The sequence below is a fragment of the Musca domestica genome, unplaced genomic scaffold (genome assembly GCF_030504385.1).
Source record: "Musca domestica strain aabys unplaced genomic scaffold, Musca_domestica.polishedcontigs.V.1.1 1, whole genome shotgun sequence".
Lineage (NCBI taxonomy): Eukaryota > Metazoa > Arthropoda > Insecta > Diptera > Muscidae > Musca > Musca domestica.
The window spans coordinates 23,385,643-23,400,220 of NW_026712114.1; the positions used below are offsets into that span (position 1 = coordinate 23,385,643).

Sequence of the window (14,578 nt, forward strand, 5' to 3'; positions counted from 1 at the left end):
AATTGTTTGTCCTCCCCTTAGTAATAAGTTAACACAAGTACTTATCTTTTGTATATTATTTTCGAATTTTTATTTTATTTTCTTTTTTTTATTATTTTCCAATATAAGTTGCTCCATAGTTTTACAATGAAAATTCAGTGTTAAACTGTTACTTCAAAATAAATATTCAAAATACATTTAGTAATAATAATAGTAATATTAATGTTTGCTTCGTTTCCATTGCATTATTTACAGGTGAGATATTTATTTTTGTTTTATTTATTTTTTTTTTTTGGAAAGACGTATATATGTATGTAGTAGCTTCGTGTGTGGTCACTAAGGGGGGAGATATGTAGTTGTTGCTTAATTCGCATTTCCTTTTTGAATATTTAGAAGGGCTCTTCCGCATTGGACATATCCAAGGGATGGCCCATTAATTCACCATCGTTGGTGAAGTGATTTCTCAACATTTGGATCAGGGGCATTCTCTTGCCGAACCTAAAATATAGAATGAATTTTAATGAATTTTTTGAAAGAATTTGCAAAAATCAAAATTTTTGAATTTATATTTGAAATATATAAGTCGAGATAAAAATAAATGATAAGTCGAGACATAAATAGAAATAAGTCGAGATATAAATGTAAGTTAGGTGTATAGAAGGTATGTATGATATGCAAATAATTTGTATCAATTTCTATAAATTATTACTGGATGTTGTAATGTTGGATGCTTTAAAGTCAAGTAAACGGAGGAAATTGTCACTGTCAATTTATATAATTATTATTTACTGAGATTATCCACATTTTTGTTGAGAAAATGTAATCAGCAAAAATTATCAAGTTATCAAACCGACCTAGTATGTGTATTATGTATTAGTGTCCTGTAATTGTTTAACTCACCTGACACGTGCCCTATCACCATAGTAGGTATCCAAATCCTGCAAATATTTCATGGCATCGGCCATATTCGATATGTCATTGTTGCGAGGAGGTCTGGAATTGTTGGCACTGACATTGGCTGTCAACAAAGCAACGACGGCGACCAAAATGAGTACTTGACGAACGGATGAGACCATTTTTGAGCTGGAAATGAAGGAAAAAAAGAAATTTAAAAGGTTTGCAGACATAATTCGATCAAAATATTGAAGTAATATTTAGAGTTACATGAATTTTATTCGGAATAAGTATAGCTTGTAAATTAACATATTTTTACCCAGGGAATCATGAATATTAAAAAAGAATGACTGTAGAAACATTTCGTATCAATTTAAATATGAAGATTTTAATTATACCCTACAGCACTATGTGTTGGGGGTATTATAAGTTTGATTGGGCCAAAAATTATGTAACATCTCTAAATATTTTTTTCCCACATATCTCGCCGAGCTGGGACGATCTAGCCATGTATGTCCGCCCGTCCGTCTGTCCATGTTAATTTGTAATCACGCTACAGGTCGCAATTATTGTCCGATCTTCACGAAATTTAGAATGGAGGTGGCGCTAGGCCCAGAATATAAGCCTATGCTTTTGGATATGATCGCATAATATTTAGGAGTTTTAATGGACCAAAAACTAAAAAATTTCCTGATTTTGCAGTTGCTCTACAGGTCGCAATTATGGACCAATCGAGGCGGAAGTTAGCATGGGGCTAGAGCTTTGGGCTGGGCCGAAGCCTTTCAATTTGGATGGTCATGGGGTAATATTTAGTGGATGAAATAGACCATAACATTTGTGTTAAAAAAAATTCAAATTTTCCATTAAACTGCGAATAGTTTTAATCCCGGCAAAATCACAAATAGACGAAAAGGGCAATTCTGAGCGTTACGTAGATGCCGATAGTGAATATATCGGATATATATAGCGAAATATGTACAATATGTATATACAAAGGAAGGGGATGTTAGTTAGAATGCTTATATCTCAAGAACGGCTGGACCGATTTTGACAAATTTTGTCAAATAAATGTATAAAATCTAAAAAAATCGCATAAAAAGATGCCAATAATGAAGTTAATATAGATTTTGTAGTATTTTGTGACATTTTTTATCGCAAGCGATTTTTTCAATTTGACTTATAATATTGAAGTGTATATTTTGTAATATTTTCGTTCGATCCTCCGATCTATTGTTTTTAAAGATGTCCGCAATATATTTAGAGGTTGAAAAGCACCAACAACTAAAAATGTTCCTGATTTTGCAGCCGTTATAAAGGTCACAAATAGAAGCTCAAGGACACGAAATCTCGCATGAAGTTAGAGTTTAAGAGAGCGGACGAATATTAGTCAAGTTTGATAAAAATATTAACCTTTAACTGTCGTGGTGAAAATTTTGGATTTAATTTTTGATGTGGTGGTAATTTATGCCTGTGTTAGTTTTACTAAAAAATGTTGTAATTTTTTGATAGTTTTCTCAATTTTTTTTAAAAATTTAAATTTGTGAAAAATGGAACTCCCGTGAAATTGGCTTGTTTAGATCAGTGATTTTCTTGCTGAATAAAATGTTTTAATATTTTTCTCTCGGAAGATACAAAGAAGTTTTACTAGAAAAGTTATCAACAAGTAATCTGAAACCCTAGAAAATAAAGTAAGAAATAAGATATTTTTATGTTTTACAACTTCTATTTAATAACCGTTCCCGAAAAAAAATTAATAAAACTCGAGAACATATTAAAGTGAACATTGACAAACATTAAAAACTTCTAACTTCGATAAATTTGGCATAGCATGATTTCAACAAAATAGCAGGGAACCGAACAAATAATATTGATAATTTAACTCAGGCTCACGTTCTGTTCGAATAGTATTCCAATATCTCAAATACTTTCGAAGAGAGTTTATTTGAAATGCTCTCTTTTTCCACAAATCTTATTTTTCTGTGCGGCAAACTGCCCATTTGAACGTTATATTTAAATTTTATTCTAATACCTTCTGACAAAAGAGAATTAGGTATAATATTTTAGTGAGACGATTTGCCCATCCTTCAAAAATGTCATTCTTTTAAATTTTGTCCTAATCTAGTGAAGTTTGTTTCTTTTTGTTGGGATTTTATGGCATTTCACATTAACTCAGCAAGAATGTACATGATTTAAAGCATACTTTTAGGCGAAGTCTGAACAAACGATTGTGATTAGCGTTGCCAACCAAATAAACTGTACAAAGAACTGATTTAGATGCCACATAATAAAATGTTGATCAGAGATCAAAGAATATTTACGTTGAACTTTAAAAATAATTCGGAACGGATAATATTTGGTGGACTTTTACACAATGACACTATCCCAGAGATAAAATGGTGCTAACAAATTTAAGGCAATTAACATAACCTTGAAGGGTAAAAATTTTATCATAATATTGGGGTATATAAAATTTGTAATTCCGTTTGTTATAGTTGTATACTGTAAATAATAATTGTATATGTTTATGTTTGGATTTTGATGAGTAGGAAATGTGTCGAAAGGTATGTTAATATGGGTTTCTCCTTGTAAAGGATTGTCAGGAAGGTCCAAGTTTTGGGTATGGCAAGGATCATTTTTAAAGAGACCTCTCGGTTTCAGATGTATTCGAAACAAATAAATTCATATCCTTGGTTTTGTGTAATATACGTGTTTTTGAAAGAGCCACACTTTTATTGGGATACCGTAGAACGGTTTCGCCAGAGTTTAAATATCTTGAAAGGTTTCCATGTTTTATTTTCAAAAATTCTTTTCTTAATGAAAAAAGAAGACAATTTTTAAAAAATAGGTGATTGAGGATTCAGGGGTGGATTTTCAAAATATATTTAGTGTATTTGTTAGATGACCTAATTTTGAAAAGGACTACTGATGCAATGAAGATTGTATCTTCGAATGATAAAACTTACCACATATTAGTGGCAATTGAAATCGAATTAGTTTTTTCTCAAATATTTTCGGATTCAAATACTGCATTTCCACAAAATATCAAGGAATACATTTTAAATTAATGTTATTTTGCAAAAAAATCTAATATTCACATTTCACTAATCAATATTTACCTTTTGTTTGTGTGTGTTTGTTGGGGTTTGATGAAAAAATAATCTTCACTTATCACAACTGAGTATCAATAAACTCCGCTGATTTTCGTTCGATTCTTATTTGCTTTGATTTCAAAAAAATCACCGTTATTATTGTTCTTATCACTTCACTTGACTTGGCTGACGATGCACTCTGTTTGACCTGTTGAGTGGTAATGTGCTCTTTCACCACAAAAGAGCATCCTTTTATACAAAACCACAAAAGCGACATAGAGCGTCACAGTGATAACTCCCCGACTACCGTTGTGACAGATTAGTATGTTAATGTAGATGATGATGATAAAAAACAAAACAACAACAGCAACGACAAAAAACTGTCACTGAAACCCGAAAAGTTTTGAGTTTAACAACGAACAAATTTGTTCGTTTGTCTATCGCTGTGTGCGTGTGTGTGTGTGGGTTTGTTTGAAGCCTTCAAATTAATCATACCTGTTGTGTGTTGGCATTAAATAGACTATCAAATATCCTCGTTCGGTTCGCTATGCTCGTTCCTTTGTTCTTCTAATCATTGTTTATTCATTTATTTCATTGGGTGAATCCGATTGCGCCGAGCACAAACAAATGTGAATTAGGTGGGATTTTTTTACGAAAAAAAGTTAAGAATTCTTTTTGAACTGATTTATTTCATAATGACAGTAAAGGTGGGGAATGTGTAAAACAAGAATGGAATAGAGTTCGAACTTTTTAATAAAAAAATAATCATACACAAAAATTAAGAAGTGGGTATAATAAGTCAGAAAATTGGCAGATTATCAATCCGTATCATTTATTAGAATGCATACGTGAATTGTATAGAAATTTTTGAGTGTACGAAAAGGATTAAAAATTAGAATTCGCAATTTAAGACAACCAATAATTTTTATACCCTACACCACATAGTGGTAAGGGCATTATGTCTTTGTGCATTTGTTTGTAACATGGAGAAGCAAGCGAGATAGACCCATAGTAACTTTTGAGGATCTCCATAAAATCACTTTCTGACTTGATTTATGCATGTCAGTCCGTCAGTCCGTCAGTCCGTCCGTCCGTCTGTCCATGTATTCTTGTGAACAAAATGCAGGTCGCATTTATTATCCGATTGAGATGAAAGTTTGCAAACAACATTTGTTTGGCCTAAGGGCGAACCCTATTGATATTGGAGATAATCGTAAAAATTTAGATATAGCTCCCATTTATATCTTCGTCCGATTTGCTTTTTTTGTGCACCAAACGTGTCATATCAGCCCGAATAGTATGGTATTTTGCACATACAACCAAATTAGGCCTGGAAATAAGTATGCTAAATTTGATCGAAATCGGTTCAGATATAGCTATAGCTCCAATATATATTGTTCATCCGATTTGCTATTTTTGTCCTCCGCAGCCGTAATATGCACTCTGTAACAACAATATTTGGGTAAATATATCAAATGCAGCTAAATTTTATCGAGATTGGTTCAGATTTAGATATAGCTCCCATATATAACTTCGTCCGATTTATCTTTTATTGTCTAATATTTGTCAAAATGGGATGGAATTTGGTACATACGACCAAATTGAGACTAGAAGATATTATGCCAAATTTGGCAAAGATCGGTTCAGATATAGGATATAGCTCTCATATATATCTTTATCTGATTTCAAATTATTTTGCACCAAATGGGCAATACAAGTCGAATTTAAAAGATACAAATCCTTCGGCATATTTAGTCCTTTGAACTTTAAATTATATATACAATCATCGCGTGTATGATTGAATCCTCCAAAAAAAAAAAAAACTTTTAATTGTTATGTGAAGCTCCACTAAATTAGCAAAGTGGTGTAGGGTATCATAAAATCGGCCACCACCGACTTTATGACTTTCTTTACTGGTTTAATTATATAAAATGTCGCAAAGATGCTACAAAAAGTGCAAAAAAACTCAAAGTGGTGCGGCACGGGTTTTAAGCGACCTTTATGAGTCAGAGTCTTAACATTTTCTATAAGGAACACGATTTTTGCGAATGGGTAAAAAAGTATTATCTTGTACTATAATTATATTGAGTGTACTTTAATTTTGCATAAAGTACCATACTATATCTCTATAGAGAACAAGAGCCAAAACGTTGACATTTTGCATAAGTGAAAATCTTGATGCAGGGAGAGAAATCCAAAGAGAACAAAAACTTTTTATTGAGCAAAAAGGTCGAAAGTCGGAATATTGGGAAATTTTACTTTAAAGGAACAAAAATTATAAAAAATTAGCGGTATTGAAATCGAATAGTTCGTACTCAAAGGGTAGGAAAAGTTACAATAGATCAGATTCAATGAAATCCACAAAAATCGTCTTGAAATTTAGGAATATTTGAAAAACCGTATTTTAAGGGTATGTATAGCACTAGAATATGCAAAATGACACATTGTTGTTGAACATTAAACAAGTTAAAAAGTCGATATTGCCGACAGAGGCAGTTCGGAAACATATTAGCCTAGCACAGAAAGCGCGATATAAACCGAAAAAAGTTAAGTGTCTTGGAAACTTTCATCTCTAAATTTTGATAAATTTGTTTCGATCTGGCAATTCCTCCATATAGGAACAGGTATTCAAAAAAGACACATCCGTAATTTTTTTACAATGGAAAAATTAAAAATGCCTGCTGTCATTAAATGTTTTCATAACAAGTAAAAAAGTATGGGCCGGTTTTGCCGACAGATGTATACCCTTAGCCAATGTTCGATTATTTAAAAATATTTTGACTTCTATTATGATTATTCAAACTCTTGACCCTCTATGGAGTGGGTTTTCAAAGAATGGGCCAATTTTGTCAATTTCGTACCTAAATAAATATGATATAAATATTGCGACGTGCCAGGTTTGGACTATATTGGTTACTTCCTTCACTTTGTATATGATCTGTGACTATCTATTTTAGAAACTGTTTAAACGTGCGTGAGGTACCAGATATAGTCGACCGAAGTATTCAATTTTCATACTTCATCTAAAAGAGAGAAAAATACATGTATGGGCAAAATTACTATTAAATCTAACATTTATATCCAATTTATGAGAAATCATAAATTCCAAATTCGCCTCAGGTTTCTGGTTGAGAAGTTTTTATGGGTGAGGAACCAGAAGGGGTTCGAAGATTGATATATATCTCCACAACAGATCTTGTGTTAGCAAAAATGTTTGCAAGTGCGAAATTTGAAGAGAGTTGGATGCTGGTATGTGTAGGTACCAGAAGAAATGGTCTGATATCTACCGTCTTTATAACAGATCCAGTGTTGATAGAAATATTCATATGTGCCATGTCTTATTTGAAATGGAATGTTAATTTCGTGTTTATGAGCTTAATGAGTATTCAAAATTTCGACCTTTTAGAGGAAAGATACCAGAAGGAGTTATATATTATATATTATTATAAGAGTTATAATTATTCAAAATGTTGTCTCTTTGTGGGGGAGACACTTAATGGAGTAGACCGATATTGTCCCCTTTCGCACCTAATCTAGCACAGACGCAAATATTAGGATTTGTAAAGTTGGTGCAAAATATAATTATTTTTTCTTTCTGTGCAGAGACATATTTATTGAAAATTTCGAACTTTTTTTGGGGAGGTACCAGAAGAAGTGGACCCATATTGCCCATCTCCGAATTCAATCTAAGTTTGACAAAAATATTACGATGTACCAAGTTTGGACCAAATCGAATACTCCCTTCGAGAGTTATCGTGCGCACCAGCCAGACAGACGGACATCGCTAGATCGATTCCAAATGTACTGAAACGGAATTGGTCCAAACAGAACTAGGGTCTAAAACCGTTATTTCGAAGAGGCACGTTTTGGCCGTATGAAATGATATATACCTATAACTATATATTAGTTATAATTAGTTGATTCAATTTTAAAACTACTAAAAATAAAATTTTTTGTAATTTTTCCTTCTATAAATCTAAAAGTTTCATTTGATTTGCAAAAAGTTTCATTTCGGTTGCAAAAGGTTTTATTTCGGTTGCAAAAGGTTTCATTTCCACTGCAAAAAGTTTCATTTCAATTGCAAAATTCATTTAATCTGAAAATGCTATATATAGTTTTGTAGAATATTTTGTCTTGTTACGATCCCAACTAAAGGGACCCCTTATTAGGTTATTCGACCAAAATAACCTTCGTACTGTTATCAGTAGTACTGTCGAACACAGTTTATAATGTATATTTATAAAATGTAAAAATCCAAGGAATATAATTCCTAAAATTTCAAAAAAAATTGAAGAGGGGTATCTGACATTCTTAATTTAGGTTACTTTTTGTAGACTTTTAAAACGCTGACAAACAAGTCTTCTATTTTAAGCTCTACTTTCATAATCTACTGAGTTTTTCCTGTCATTATGACATAACCCATAAATTGTCCCCTAATATCGAGGTGCTTGTACATCAACAACTCACCGAAGTCTATTAAATTGATCTTTATTTGACTACGCTAAGTTTGCATAGTCGAGGTTGACATTACTCATTACCTGGTAAAGAAAAAAAAAATAAATATATCACGTCATATAAACATTCAAAACGCCGATAGACTTGTCTCAAATTTTCCCATAAAAAAAAAACTGGAAAATAGATTTTTTGTCGTGTTATTGAACCTACACAAACCGCCTATACTTGGATACCTTGGGAATTTGATCAATAATTTAGAGAGTGCATATCGGAAAATCCCTGTTTCAAAATGTGAAAAATGACGTATGTGACACCGATTAAAAAACTTAGCAAACATTTTCCTTTTACCCCTGTTAAATATCACTTTTCCTAAATTTCTCATACCATCCTCGTAAATGCTAATAATGCTGCTAATCATATATTTTTTCTGCCCTCTCTTCGTTGATGTGTAAAGGAAAGCGAATAATATTTTTTAATATTTAAACATGAACTCATCTGCATAAATGTGGTGATGACTTATTAGTGTTTTGAAAATATTATGGCAAATGAGATTTCGCTTTTTTTTCATCATGTCCATATGTTTGGCTGTCAGCTCACAGATGTTGATATCAGTAAGTTCTTTACGTTGCGTAAGTGGTGCTACGGCCTGGAGTTCCAATTAAAAAAAAAACTTTGCCTATGCAGTGACATTTCGGTTTCCATTTTCATTTTTGGAAAAATACTACAGCTACTGAAATTGTGAGAATACCTTCTTCCTGTTCGATTCGTTCGGCGCTCACATTTACCAATCGTAGTTGATTTTGCTCAAAGCTCAAAGGATTATTTCGAAAATGTGAAATAAATTGCAATTTGATTGCTGAAACTAATGCCGAGTTTCACCTGGGCTAGTTGTGACGTCGATTGGTTGGTTGGATTGCTTCGTTTCCTTTGTTGTTTGTTTTTCTGTGGCACATTAAGACGAAATACTATTTCGAACGAACAACGGAGTAGGTTCGTACGTTCGTTGGTTGTTTTGTTCGTCCATTCATTCATTAATTAAAATAGGTGGCATAATCTCTGTATTTATTTTGATCAAAGTGGGAATTATTTTTCTTTATCTAATTGATATTATTCAAATGATAAATAGCGTAACAATGATGTTTACCTATAGAGTTGTCAGTTGCGGAAAATGATGTTTGGTAACGAGGGGAAGAAAATATAAGGACCGTCTGACAAACTTTCCAGTAGAAATGACTTACAGCTTAGTACACAAAAAGGAGGATTTTCATTTCATCCCGTTATAAAGACAGAAAGCTTACCGATCGTCGTTAAAGAGAATTGTCGCAGACTTCAGATTTTCGAATAGCTGGACAAAATGCAGTCCATGTGCATTATATGAACTATTATTTATATTTTATCGAACATTGATGGGGTAGATTCCGAGAGGAGTGGACTGATATATTCCATCTTTTCGTAGACTCAAAAAATTGACAGAAATATTAAAATGTGATAGATTTAAGGATCTTCAGTGATTTTTTTGCGATTTATGACTCTCTCAAAAGAAGGTACCAAAAAGTGTGGACGAAAATTACCCATTTTTTAATAAGGGTGCTGAAAATGTTTTTGTTCAAAAAGGCATGGGGTCTAAACAATTTATTTCGGTGATTCTTGTGTAGGAAGTATTAAATGATATACTTATATCTCTACAGGAAAGGCTAAGGGTACACCAATACGATAAGCGCAGGAACTATGAAATATAGAATGAGGGTCATTTTTGGTGGGAAGAGGTACTAAAAAAAAAAAAAAAAAACAAAATATGACGAGTTTATTAAATTGTGTTGGCCTACGAATTTATAGGGTTACATCTTGACAAAAAGGGTTGCGAAAAGTACAAAACTTTGCAGTATTGTTAACGAGCGGTAAGTAACGCCTGAAACTTTATTCTTAGATTTTTGAAAATTAGTACATGTTTTTATCTTACCCTGTACTGATTTTAAAAAAAATCTAAGAATACATTTTTAGCAACTGCAACAAAGTCAAACGCCACAATTTTGAAATTTTTTTATTAAATTTTATTGAATGAAAGCAAAAAAATGTCGGAAATAGCATACAATTTTAGAAAAAGGTTTAGATTTGTTCGAATTGTTCACCCTTGACACGAATTATGGCCTTCAAACGGCCAATGAAACCATCACACGCTGCCCGAATGTTGCTCTGCGATATTTTGGCCCATTCCCGGCGAAACGCTTGCTTGAGGTGATCGACGCTTTGGTATTTTTATACCCTACACCACAAGGTGGTCAGGGTATTATGTCTTTGTGCATTTGTTTATAACAGGCAAAAGGAAACGAGATAGACCCATAGTTCCTTTTGATGATCTGCATAGAATCACTTTCTGAGTTGATTTATGCATGTCAGTCCGTCTGTCCGTCTGTCCATGTATTTTTGTGAACAAAATGCAGGTCGCATTTATTATCCGATTGAGATGAAATTTTGCAAACATTTGTTTGGCCCAAGGACGAACCCTATTGAAATTGGAGATAATCGGTAAAAATTTAGATATAGCTCCCATATATATCTTCGTCCGATTTGCTTTTATTGTGCACCAAACGTGTAATATCAGCCCGAATAGTATGGAATTTTGCACATGCAACCAAATTAGACCTAAAAATAAGCATGCCAAATTTGATGGAAATCGGTTCAGATATAGCTATAGCTCCCATATATATTGTTCATCCGATTTGTTATTTTTGTCCTCCGCAGCCGGAACATGCACTCTGTAACAACAATATTTGGGGAAATATATCAAATGCAGCTCAGAAATACCTTTGCTAAATTTTATCGAGATCGGTTCAGATTTGGATATAGCTCCCATATATAACTTCGTCCGATTTACCTTTTATAGTGCACCAAACGTCTAATATTTGCCCAAATGGGAATTTGGCACATACGACCGAATTGAGTCTAGAAGGTAGTATGCAAAATTTGGTGAAGATCGGTTCAGATATAGCTATAGCTCCCATATATATTGTTCATCCGATTTGTTGTATTTGTTACCCACAGCCGTAATATGCACTCCGTAACAAGGATATTCAGGGAAATATATCAAATACAGCTCAGAAATGTCTTTCCCAAATTTTATCGAGATCGGTTCAGATTTGGATTTAGCTCCCATATATATCTTTATCTGATTTAGAATTAATTTTGCACCAAATGGGCAATACAAGTCCGATATGCGATATGCTAAAAGATACAAATGCTTCGGCGTATTTAGTCCTTTAAATTATAATTATAATCATAGGGTGTGTGATTGAATTCTCCCATAAAAACTTTTACTTGTTATGTGGAGCTCAACTAAATTAGCAAAGTGGTGTAGGGTATCATAAAATCGGCCCGCCCGACTTTAGGACTTTCTTTACTGGTTTATTCCCAACTTTGTTTTCCAAATTACTCCAGAAACAATAGTTCAACGGATTGGTATCCGGAGATTTTGGTGACCATTGTGCGCTGGAAATGAAGCGTGGAACCTCATTTTGCGACCATTCATGGGTGACGCGTGCTGAGTGCGATGGTGCTGAGTCCTGTTGGAATGTCCAAGGTCTGCGGCCAAAATTTTTGCGTGCCCAAGGCTTTAATATACCCTCCAGAATATTTTCCCGATAAAATTCGGTATTTATTCTGTTATATTTATTTATTCTCGATTAATACGAGCGGAGAGCGACCATCGGCTGCTATGGCGGCCCACACCATCACCATGGCCGGCGCTTGAGTTCTAGTGGCCAACCGAAGGTGCACATTTTCAGCTGACCTCTTTGGCATGTAAACACGATCATTTTGTTTGTTTCCAAACTGCTGGACAACGAATGTTTTCCCATCGGAGAAAACCAAATTCGGCAGTTCACCACTTTCGGCCAAGCGAAGCAACTCTTTAGCTCTTTTGAGTCTATTTTCTTTCAGTTACGGTGTAAGTTCTTGCACTTTTTGGAATTTCAATGGCTCATTTTTCAATACGTGCCGAATGGAATATTGCGATATGTCTACGCAACGGGTTTCGATCAAGTCGCTCTTTTACTTTTCGAACCATTTCTGCTGATGTTGCTGTTACCTTCCGTCCACTTCCTTGATGTCGGGCTACGCTATGAGTACCGCGGTAACGTGCGATGGTACGAGACCCAAAAGATATATTCACATTTAAATGCTGGAGTGCTCTAACGAAAGCCCCTTGTGGTTTTCCAGCCAAATATAAAGAAATCACACTATCACGCTTGAATTCCACGAATAACTTTTTTTCTGGAAACTTCCCACCAAAATGCTTTTGTATGCTTGTAAACAATATAATGAGCTGTCACTGGAATAATTTTAACAGCTGTCGGGCGAGTGGCTTTGAAATGACAACAGTCTGAAGTTGGTTGCAGTTTTTTCATTTCGCCCTGTATGTCCAGACTACACATGAACAGCGATCCTTACACAAATATCAGATTTCAAGCACTATCTCTTTCACCTTCAGCTTCATTCGTTCACCCTAAGCCAAACGGCTTAAAATTTAGTACCTTTTAGCATTTTCTGATAGGAGGATTACTTTTGAGCCACCATGTATAACAAACTTACTTTTCAACCTCTATCAGTTCACATAATTCCAAATGGTAACATTTTAGAAACTTTGTACCATTTCAGAATTTCGAATTACCAAATACCCTTTTTTACAAGTAAAGAGTGATTTGTTAAGAGCTTGATAACTTTAAAAAAAAAAAAAAAACGCATAAAATTTGCAAAATCTCATCGGTTCTTTATTTGAAACGTTTGATTGGTCGATGACATTTACTTTTTGAAGATAATTTCATTTAAATGTTGACCGCGGCTGCGTCTTAGGTGGTCCATTCGGAAAGTCCAATTTTGGGCAACTTTTTCGAGCATTTCGGCCGGAATAGCCCGAATTTCTTCGGAAATGTTGTCTTCCAAAGCTGGAATAGTTGCTGGCTTATTTCTGTAGACTTTAGACTTGACGTAGCCCCACAAAAAATAGTCTAAAGGCGTCAAATCGCATGATCTTGGTGGCCAACTTACCGGTCCATTTCTTGAGATGAATTGTTCTCCGAAGTTTTCCCTCAAAATGGCCATAGAATCGCGAGCTGTGTGGCATGTAGCGCCATCTTGTTGAAACCACATGTCAACCAAGTTCAGTTCTTCCATTTTTGGCAACAAAAAGTTTGTTAGCATCGAAGGATAGCGATCGCCATTCACCGTAACGTTGCGTCCAACAGCATCTTTGAAAAAATACGGTCCAATGATTCCACCAGCGTACAAACCACACCAAACAGTGCATTTTTCGGAATGCATGGACAGTTCTTGAACGACTTCTGGTTGCTCTTCACTCCAAATGCGGCAATTTAGCTTATTTACGTAGCCATTCAACCAGAAATGAGCCTCATCGCTGAACAAAATTTGTCGATAAAAAAGCGGATTTTCTGCCATCTTTTCTAGGGCCCATTCACTGAAAATTCGACGTTGTGGCAGATCGTTCGGCTTCAGTTCTTGCACGAGCTGTATTTTATACGGTTTTACACCAAGATCTTTGCGTAAAATCTTCCATGTGGTCGAATAACAAAAACCCAATTGCTGCGAACGGCGACGAATCGACATTTCACGGTCTTCAGCAACACTCTCAGAAACAGACGCAATATTCTCTTCTGTACGCACTGTACGCATTCGTGTGGTTGGTTTAATGTCCAATAAAGTAAACTGAGTGCGAAACTTGGTCACAATCGCATTAATTGTTTGCTCACTTGGTCGATTATGTAGACCATAAATCGGACGTAAAGCGCGAAACACATTTCGAACCGAACACTGATTTTGGTAATAAAATTCAATGATTTGCAAGCGTTGCTCGTTAGTAAGTCTATTTATGATGAAATGTCAAAGCATACTGAGCATCTTTCTCTTTGACACCATGTCTGAAATCCCACGTGATCTGTCAAATACTAATGCATGAAAATCCTAACCTCAAAAAAATCACCCTTTATATCCTGCATCAGCGAATCTCGTTCTTAATATCATTCCTCATTCCGCTTTCATTCAAATTTGTTATTACTTTTTGTCCCTTTAGATCGAATGGCTCTCAAAATTCTAATCTGGGCTTTGATTCTAAGTCAGTCAATCTGGCGATTCTCTTGGGAGTGAAAGTT

General features: G+C 34.4%; 1 protein-coding gene across 2 annotated transcripts; it reads right to left on the reverse strand.

Annotated features, from left to right (window-relative positions):
- Nucleotides 1-41: 41 nt before the first annotated feature.
- On the reverse strand, nt 42-4,534 carry LOC101892218 (neuropeptide F). Of its 2 annotated transcripts, none has more exons than XM_020035877.2 (3): nt 4,458-4,534; nt 880-1,062; nt 42-477 (listed from the first exon to the last, which is right to left on the reverse strand). In XM_020035877.2, exons 1-3 carry the CDS (start codon nt 4,472-4,474, stop codon nt 369-371), a joined length of 309 nt encoding a protein of 102 aa, XP_019891436.1. In that variant the 5' UTR covers nt 4,475-4,534; the 3' UTR covers nt 42-368. The 2 variants fall into 2 exon arrangements, with proteins under 2 accessions (XP_019891436.1, XP_005181046.1); XM_005180989.4 differs by lacking the exon at nt 4,458-4,534 and adding an exon at nt 3,990-4,173.
- Nucleotides 4,535-14,578: the final 10,044 nt, after the last annotated feature.